Source organism: Mastomys coucha, unplaced genomic scaffold (genome assembly GCF_008632895.1).
Source record: "Mastomys coucha isolate ucsf_1 unplaced genomic scaffold, UCSF_Mcou_1 pScaffold21, whole genome shotgun sequence".
Classification (NCBI taxonomy): domain Eukaryota; kingdom Metazoa; phylum Chordata; class Mammalia; order Rodentia; family Muridae; genus Mastomys; species Mastomys coucha.
This window is the reverse complement of record NW_022196904.1, coordinates 86,097,550-86,107,163: the sequence shown is the minus strand read 5'-3', so window position 1 is coordinate 86,107,163 and position 9,614 is coordinate 86,097,550. Positions and strand designations below refer to the sequence as shown.

Genomic DNA, 9,614 nt, shown 5'->3' with positions numbered 1-9,614 from the left:
CCGGCACTGGGACCAGCTGGCCTTAAAGGGGACGCGGCCCGACTGGGAGCTCTCAGGGTAGCCCCCGCTCTGGCTCCGCCCCGTTTCCCCGCACCTCACCCCTCCCCCAGTTCCGTCCCGCAGCCCTGAGACCGCGCAGCAGAGTTGCACTGCCCACATCCATCTAGGGTTGTGCGGAGCGGGGTGGGTGGAGTTGGACATCACAGTAGCAGCAGCATCCCTGCGGTCTGGGACCCCTCGGTAGGGGAGCGGAGGACCCGCCCTGACCTAGCCTGGCCCAGCCTAGTCTAGCCTGGCCCAAGCGCCCCGCCCAGGAGTGGGTTCTAAGGTAAGGCCCTCTGAAGTCTAGGATGTAAAGGGGCTCGGGGTGTGAGTGCTCGTGTCAGGGAGCGGGGGCAGTGTGTCTGCACTCTGACATTTCGAGCGTTCCATACTTATCTTCAGGACTCTGAGAGCCCGAGATTGGGAGGTGGGAGATCTAGGTGCTTCTGGGCCTTGCTGTGTGACCTTGGGCTACTAACTGCCTCTCTCTGAGCCTTTACCATCTCCTTCATCAAGTGAGTAGAGAGGTGGTCCAGCTTCTGGACCCCTAAGTCCTGAGAGCACACACACCTAATACTATGAAGCCTGGCAATCTTTTTGCGGAGAACCTCCATTCTGGGCTGAACAGGGGTGCTGTGACAGGCATAAGGAAGGGAGAGAGGGGGCCCAACTGGAGTTCACACTGAGGATCTAGAGACATTCTCATCATCTTCGTCCCGGAGTCTGGAGGGTTGGCTTTGATAACGCTTGCAGATTGGAGAATGGAAGCTTAAGCTCCTGTCCTCCCTCACCGAAAGTCTGGGCTGGGAGTGGGGGCTGGGTCAGCAGAGGTTAGTGAGCGGTGGTTCTGTAGGCAGGGCTGACTGTGGCCAATCCCAGAGGGGAAACAATGCTCCTGTCATCTTCCCTACCGGCTAATTCCTCTTTAGTAACAGGGCTCTTGCCTGTCACTAGCAAAACCCTCACTCCTTTCTTTCCAGGACCCAGCTTGAGGCTGGTTGATGCCTCCTAGAGGGAAGGGTACCATCCTAGGGTTGCCTGGGAAGACACTGGGTTAAACCGCATTCTGCTAAGAGACCCAAGGGAACCCTGGCATCCATGGGAGTCAAGGTGTGGAGGGCATGAAGAGAAGAGAGCAAATGAATCCCCTCCTCCCTAAGGCAGGGCAAGGACCTGCAGACCCTCCCTCCTCCCCTTTGAGAAGATCTGGGAACAGCAGATCCAGGGGCTAACCAGGAACTGGGGTTTCATGTTGCTTTTTCTGCCTTGTTTGTATGGATCATTTCTGGAGTGGCTAAGTCCTCTTCAGCCTCTGTGAGGTGTCTCACAGATGTTCAAGGGTTGTGGATATGAGAGACCAAGCCCGGGGTTAAGGAGGGGCAGGGACTGGACTCAAGGTTAACCCTGTCTCTGGATACTGCTTTCCTGGTCCCATCCTTGATTTTATCTCGTTTTGTTACCAAATGTCTCTCATCAGTATCTAGGCACACCTTCTTGGCCACCTCTACCCCTGGGCATGCTGTCATCCTGGGCACTGTGTACAAAACAGGATTGAATCTACTTCCTATAGAGTCAGACACTAGCCAGGTAGGAGAGAGAGCATGCTGGAGCAAGTTAAGACTGCAGAGAAAGAAGGAGCCAAGGCAGCATGGGAGCCGGAGCTCAGAGACTCGCTCTGTGGAGGGATAAGGAATGGCTTGCGAGCTGGGCATTGCAGGCTGAGTCAGAATTAGCCAGGAGAGAAGAGGCAAGCCCTTTCCCACAGAGAGGACAGCAGGAAAACAACAACAACAACAACAACAACAACAACAACAAAACGCAAGCCCTTCTCCAATTCCCATCTATGCCTAACATCAGTGTGGTAGACAGCCCCAGTGGCTGGCTTTTGAGTATGGGCTTTGTCTGAGTGGGTTAGTGGCCTTGAGGGTCTGAGTAGCCAGGCAAGAGGGAACTTTTCAGAAATGAGGGTAATCTGATGGCATGGCTGAGGAAGTGGGGAGAGGCTGAGGAGGGAGGTGATGAAGGTTTAGCTCAGACCCCTCGCCTCCTATGGTGATAGAGAAGAGCCAAGCTCTCCCAAGCACAAGCAGGGGACTGTCAACACATAGCTGAAACGTCAAGGGTTATCCGTGAAGGACAGATGAAGGCTCAGGGCCTTCTGGGAGGGGTGTTCCCTCTCCCTGGTTCCCTGGAGCATACATACAGAGTATGCCTGGACACCCAGGTTGGCAGGCAGGCAGGCAGAGGGCACAGGCTCAGGCAAGGGCGTCAGCCATGCTGGGGAAAGGCCAACGGGTAAGTGGCCAGTCATCTTCCATTTGGTTTTCAGAGGCTGAGAGTTGACGGAGTCTCTTCCTCCGTCACCAAGGCCGACACGGAGGTGGTGTCCAGCTCAATTAAAAACGGGGACTGCTGTCCTCTAGGCCTTGTGCCTGGAAGATGGACTGAATGAGAGAGTGAGGTTCAGGAGACTACTGTCCCAGTCCAGACAAGAAGTGAAGAGGAGCTGATGTGTGTGTGTGTGTGTGTGTGTGTGAGGCTGGAGCTGGGTGGGTGAAAGTTGAACTGAAATTCCTAGTGGCAGCTGTCAGCAGTGTGCTTGCCTGCTTCCCCTCACAGCACTGGTGTGCTCCCTCCTTGACTGCTTCCCCTCACAGCACTGGTGTGCTCCCTCCTTGACTGCTTCCCCTACACAGCACCGGTGTGCTCCCTCCTTGACAGATGACCAAGTCTTAGGAGTGGCAGGCCCGGAACAGCTCCCATTTTCCCGTGAGAAAGCTGAGATGCTGAGAGGCGTTAGCCCCGTTCGAGCTGGTGGTTTCTGAGCGGAAGCTCTGGACACAGGCTCTGGGAAGGGAGGAGGGCTGCTCCACTTGGTATGGAGCAGCTGGCCGGATTCAAAGCCTGTGCAGACAAGCCATCCCTGCTGGGTAACCCAGCTTCTCCTGAGGAGGGCTGGTGGCCCGCAGCTTCTTCTGAGAGGGAAGACTGCCGCTGATTCTGCGGTGGCCTGGAAATGTGCTCCCCCTTCTTTCTTACTCCTGCCCTCCTTCTCTGGCCTTCGATTGGAGTCAGGCGAAGTAGAAACCTCTGAAGCTCTTTTGCATGAATGCATCCAGGATCTCACGGAGTGGGTTTACTGGTAACCATGGTGACAGCTGACCTGACTGCTTGCGTAGGCGGTGTGGCAGGTAGCAGGGCTTGTGCAGAGGCCAAAGACCTAGGAAGGCTGGCTTCTGCGACTGGAACTTCAGGCGGTTCTGATGAACCGGGCTTCCAGCTGCCAGGTGATGCCCACCTGATGTAGTGTCAGGCAAACAGGCGGGGATTGGCAGGTATTTGGCCATTCTGTTTCTGTGGTTTAATCAAATGCCATTTATCCCCATTTTCAAAAGGAGAAAAGCAGCTTGTGGTGCCCAGGCTTCACTCAAGGTCACACAGTACAGGTCTCCATTTCTACTTTGATTTTTTAAAAATGGTCTTCTAGAACCTTCCCTGGCTCCAGAATTCCATTTATGCCTGCCCTATGCCCTGGCCCACTATACACAATGCCAAAATCTCATTAAGGTTTCTTCTTAGCGGCATGAATGCTGGGCTTTCTTGGCAGCCTGGGTTAAGAAGCATGACCCACCCACTAGTCCACTAGGCAGAGGAGGTTGATGACAGCAACTGCCTTGTCCTAGGTCCTGCCTAAGAAAGAGGGCCAAGGCTGACATGGGAGGTGGGGCGTTTTGTTTCTTGTTAATTCTACACACTAGGTTCTATTACTGAGCCATACCTCCAGCCTTGAGACTAGTCTTTAAATGTCCACGGGGATCATGTTTTGCACTGCCCGGTGTTCTCTATAAACACACCCGTCTCCACCACCAGGCTGCCACTTCCTTGAGGACCCAGGACTTGGCTTCCAAGGCAATGGGATTCGGTGTTTGCTGATGAGTTCCTTCTTGTTCCTCAGGTCTAGAACCATGCTGAGTGCTTCTTCTTGTTCCTTTCATAGCCCATTCAAACCACTGGGAGTTTTCTGGGGCGGAGCGATCTTTTTGGTAACCAGAATGCATCCCGGATAAGCCTCTTTAAGAGTAAAAGTGGAGCCTTGTCCGCCCGCCATCCTCCCATGGCCACTTGAGGGGATTCCGCATTTGACTTTTTTTCTAAGATGAAATGATTATTTTCAGAGAATAATGAAAGCCAGCTCTGATGGTTCCCACCTATAATCACAGCACTAAGGAAGCTGAGGGAGGGAGGACACAGAGATACAGGCTCGCTTGGGTTGCAGAGTAAACCCCATCTAAAAACAAACAAGCAAGCAAGCAAACAAACAAACAAACATCAAGAAGCCAGACATGGCCACTGACGTCTGTAATTTAGGAGCGCTCGAGAGGTGGAAGCAGGAGGATCAGGAGTTCAAGACCAAGCACTCAAAGAGATTTAGTGGGTTTTAGGTCAACCTGAGTCACATGAGACCCTGTCTCAGAACAACAAAATATCAAGCACCTAAAACTCAAGAGTTCAAACAACAGCAAAACGTCAAGAGCAGAAGCAAGCGGCAGACTGGAAGAGCCAGCTAAGCAGTACACTTTAGAAACAGAGAGACTGGGGTGTAGCTGGGGCCAAGCTTAGAGTGCTCGTCTAGGATGCGTGAGGCCATAGGTTCAATACTAGCCCTACCAAAAAAATGATGCTCCGCAGTGAGATGCCAAGAAGGCTGTGTTAACGTTTGAGGCTACCGGGCTAGCATTTGGGGCCCCTGACCTGGGCTGTGGTGTAGCCTCCAATCACTGAAATCCTAAGATTCTAACTTGCTACTGAGAAATAAACTTGGTCTCTGTCCCAGGGAGCTTGCACCCTGAGACAGACTTTTTAAACAAAGGGGTCCCTGACAGGAAGACATGCAGTAATGGGAGGTCACAGTTCAGAGGTAGGACACAAAAGTGGCATCTCCACAGAGCCTGATGTGTAGTTGGTTCCACAACAGCTCAGATTCTGAATCAAGTTTTCTGGCCCACTGTCCAGGAAATGTCTGGCTGTCTTCACCCAGCTGGAGGTGTTGACATGGACTCGGTAAATGGCATCTACTATATGTGGGGTTTTGCCTCAAGTGGGATTATGCAGAGAAGCAAAGACATGGCCCTGCCATCTCTTAGGTGAGAGCTGCATAAAGAAGTGAGCCAGCTGTCCATGTGCAAACTGGCCCGAGACTTAAGAGTCAGAACGGGTCAGTGTGGGAGTTTCCAGAGAACGACCCAGGTAGAGAGCACTTATGCCACGGGGCAGTATTGACCTTACTCATCCAACTCATGCTTACTGTGTGCTGGGCCAGGGCAGTAATGACCTCACCCAACAGAGGCCTACTGTGTGCTGGGCTATGTGCTGGGGAGGTCAATGAACAAAACTCAACTTCAGAAACAACACTTAGTGTGGCAGGGAGGCTGACGCGAGCCAAGTAGCCGTAAGTGCAGTAGAGGAGCTGGGCAGGGTGTTCTGGGTGTTTAACTCGGTCTGCAGCAGGTAGGGAGGGCAGGTGAGGGGCTCTTGAAGTGCCAACCAAGTGTCTTCGTTACTTCTCCATTGCTGTGATAAAACACCATGACTAGGGCAACTCAGGAAAGCAAACAGTTAATTTGGGCTCTTGGTTTCAGAGGGTTCGAGTCCACGGTGGGTGAGCAAAGGGATGGTGTCATCCGGAAGAGTTGACAGCTAACATTCTGTCGAGCAAGCAGGAGGCAGAGAAAGCTAACTTTTGAAACCTCAGAGCCCACCACAAATTCTTCCTAATTAGGAGACCACACCTCCTAATTCTTCCTCAACTGTTCTCTCTGTGGGGGCCAAGGATTCAGATGTGAGCCCATGGAGGCCATTCTCATTCAAACCACGGCAAGCAAGGAGAAGAAGCGGGGCATCCACGCAGCAGAGGACAGAGAGCAAGGGCCTAGGCTGGAGAAGCAGGCAGTGCCCTGGGGATGAAGGGCTGTGGAGTGAGGCTGGGAAGGGAGGGTCCGTGAAGAGCACTGGGAGGACCCTAGCATTAAGTGATGGCAGCTTCAACAGAGGAAAGGTTGTATCCTAGTAGCCCAAGGGAGAAAGGATTTCTGTGGCTCCAGTCTGAGGTCTAACCTGTCAGCGTGGGACAGTTAAGGTGGCAGAACCTGGAAGCAGTTGGTTGCTGCACACACAGGACAATGAGAGCAATGAATACCTATGCTTAGGTCACTTTCTCCTTCTACAGTTGACGATCCCAGCACATAGAATGGTGGGTGGGCCTTCCCATTTCAGACCAATCAAGATAATTCCCCACAGATGTCCAAAGGCAGAAATCCCTCACCGGTGTGCCCAGAATTGTGTCTCTTAAGTGATTCTAGATTCTACCAAAGTGATAATACAATCTGTACTGGCTGTTTTTGTGTGTCAATGTGACACAAGCTGGAGTTATCACAGAGAAAGGAGCCTCCCCTGAGGAAATGCCTCCATGAGATCCAGCTGTAAGGCATTTTATCAATTAGTGATCAATGGTGGGAGTGCTCCTTGTGGGTGGTGCCATCCCTGGGCTTGTAGTCCTGGGTTCTATAAGAAAGCAAGCTGAGCAAGCCAGGGGAAGCAATCCAGTAAGCAGCATTCCTCCATGGCTTCTGTCTGCATCAGCTCCTGCCCTGTCCTCACTTCCATTGATGATGAACAGCAATGTGGAAGTATAAGCAGAACTTTCCTCCCCAACTTGATATTCATGTTCCATTTTTTCAGGCAAGAAAGCTGAGGCCTGTCTACAGTGTCAGCACCCAAGGATCTGGACCGGGCTGTGGGTCAGAGAGTGGCCCTACTCCCTGTCCCCAGCCCCGTGCGACCGTCATGGACAAGATCCTGGAGGCCGTGGTGACTTCATCCTACCCCGCGAGTGTGAAGCAAGGGCTGGTGCGGCGCGTGCTGGAGGCTGCGCGACAGCCCCTGGAGCGGGAGCAGTGCCTGGCGCTGCTGGCCCTGGGCGCGCGCCTCTACGTGGGTGGCACGGACGAGCTGCCGCGCCGCGTGGGCTGCCAGCTGCTGCACGTGGCGGGTCGCCACCACCCGGACGTCTTCGCCGAGTTCTTCAGCGCGCGCCGCGTGCTGCGCCTGCTGCAGGGCGGTGCGGGGCCCCCGGGGGCGCGCGCGCTGGCCTGCGTGCAGCTAGGGCTGCAGCTGCTGCCCGATGGGCCCGCGGCCGACGAGGTGTTCGCGCTGCTGCGGCGCGAGGTGCTGCGCACGGTGTGCGAGCGCCCGGGCCCCGCCGCCTGCGCGCAGGTCGCCCGGCTGCTGGCGCGCCACCCGCGCTGCGTACCCGACGGCGCGCACCGCCTGCTCTTCTGCCAGCAGCTGGTGCGCTGCCTCGGCCGCTTCCGCTGCCCAGCGGAGGGCGAGGAGGGCGCGGTGGAGTTCCTGGAGCAGGCCCAGCAGGTGAGCGGGCTCCTGGCGCAGCTGTGGCGCGCGCAGCCCGCCGCCATCCTGCCCTGCCTCAAAGAGCTGTTTGCTGTCATCTCCTGCACAGGTAGGTGCGTGTGCAGCCAGGCCTGGGGCGGGAACTCGGGCTGGTCCTGTGGTGGGTCGCACACGCGAGGGACTGCGATGCTCGTTTTTAGTGAGAAAGTCTAACTTGGGCGATTAATGTGGGTGTCATCTTGTGGTGGGGCTGGAAATGCAGGGGGCACTCCACGTGGGCCGGAGGGTACTATCAGCCTGGGAGAGCAGAAGGGTGGGTCTTAGCCTTTGGGTGAGGCAGGCTTGATCCGGGCTGATCGTACGAATCTATCTTTAAAAAAAGATTTATCTTTATTTCATGTGTGTGAGTGTTCTGTCGGTGTGTATGTTTGTGCACTGCGTATGTGCTTGGTGCCCACTAAGGTCAGAGTAAGGCATGGATCTATTGAACTGTGGGGGTAAGGACGGTTGTGAGCCACCATGCTGGGATGCTGGGAACAGAACTCTGTCCTCTACAAGAACAGCAAGTGTTTTTAACCACCGAGCCATTTCTCCAGCCCCTCAACTCTGAATCTTGATATCCAATTGCCAGTCAGCAGTGTGGATGACACAGCTGAGGTCTGTGCCTTCCCTGATGGTAGGACTGTGCAAGGGAAGGAAGGGCCAAGACCGGCCAGTGTACCGGGGCCTACCTCCTATAAACTTGCATAAATAAGAGTTTGGTATTTAATCCCAGCACTTAGGAGGCAGAGGTAGGCAGATTTCTGAGTTCAAGGCCAGCCTAGTCTACAGAGTGAGTTCCAGGACAGCCGGGGATACACAGAGAAACCCTGTCTCGAAAAACAAAAACAAAAACAAACAAAAGAAAAAGAATTTGGTATTAAAAGTACCTCTTACATCTCAACCTTTGTATGTGTAGATGCAACTGGAATGACCTTTCCTCTAAAGGCCAGCTCCAGCATGAACTCTTCCGAAGGGCTTCTGTTTACATGCCCAGTTGGCCCTTAGTGCTTCCCCATGGTGTTAGAGTATGCCAGGGAAGGGTTTTTGAATGAATGTATTACAGTGGAATCAGACGTTGGTGCTGTCGGGGGAGAGGATGTGGCCCCACGTACTATTTACAGCACTAGCCTACATAGTGGTACATGAGAGCTCAATCTAGCCCATTCCAGAGGAGGAGCCACCGTCCAGCGCCTTGGCCAGCGTGGTCCAGCACCTCCCATTGGAGCTCATGGATGGTGTGGTCCGGAACCTCAGCAATGACGACAGTGTGACGGACTCCCAGATGCTGACTGCCATCAGCAGGTGGGTGCTGAGGGTCAGCGGGTGGGGATGTGGGCTCTCTGTGGTTAGAGGTCAGGCTCATACCTGTTTACTGTGAGCTCAACAGTCCCACCCTGCGGCCTTGGGATGGATATAAGTAACACCAAATCCTGTTCCAGTGATACCATCAGACTAGGTACTAGCTGTGTGATCCTGGAAACGCTAGTGGACTCTCGGCCTCAGTTTCCCCCTCTGTAAAAGTGGAAGTGGATGGTAGCATGAGAAAGTAAAAATAGGGGCAGAGGAGACGGCTCAGTGGCTAAGAGTGCTGGCCCCTGGGGACCTGAGTTCAGATACCCACCATCTGGCATGGTCACGTGTACAGGAGACTTTAGTATTACGGAGGTAGAGATGGGCAAATCCTTGGAGCTCACTGGCTAGTCAGCTTCAAGCTCAGTGGGAGACCCTTACAGAGGGAATCAGGATGCAGGGTAGTAATGGAGTAGAACATTGCCTGTCCAGTGGACTCCATTCTGCGGGTGTGTGAAAACACACACACACACACACACACACACACACACACACACACACACACATTGGGTGCTTTTCAACTCACTGGATCTGTGTACATTCCCTCATCTGAATGTTGTCACCTGTGAGCCAGCTTCACCTGCCTGCCTGTGACCCCTGACTGTGCCGCTTGCACTCTTCCCTACAGGCCTTTGCCCGTGTAGACTCCATCTGCCTGGCATGCCCCCCTCTGCCCTTCTTCCTGTACTCATGCACGGAACACCATCTCCATAGGGTTCCCTGTCTTAGTGGGCAGGAGTGTAGGTGGGAGGTGGGGTGGGCTAGAGTGTAGG

At 54.1% G+C, this 9,614-nt stretch overlaps 1 protein-coding gene across 1 annotated transcript in view; it reads left to right on the top strand.

Moving 5' to 3' along the window:
• Positions 1-35: 35 nt before the first annotated feature.
• Positions 36-9,614, top strand: part of Usp35 (ubiquitin specific peptidase 35) — a 24,249-nt gene continuing 14,670 nt past the window's right edge. The window contains exons 1-3 of the mRNA XM_031387412.1: positions 36-328; positions 6,781-7,558; positions 8,661-8,793. Of these exons, the coding sequence (XP_031243272.1) occupies positions 6,886-7,558; positions 8,661-8,793 (806 nt within the window). The 5' untranslated portion in view covers positions 36-328; positions 6,781-6,885. The remainder of the gene's footprint in view (positions 329-6,780; positions 7,559-8,660; positions 8,794-9,614) is intronic.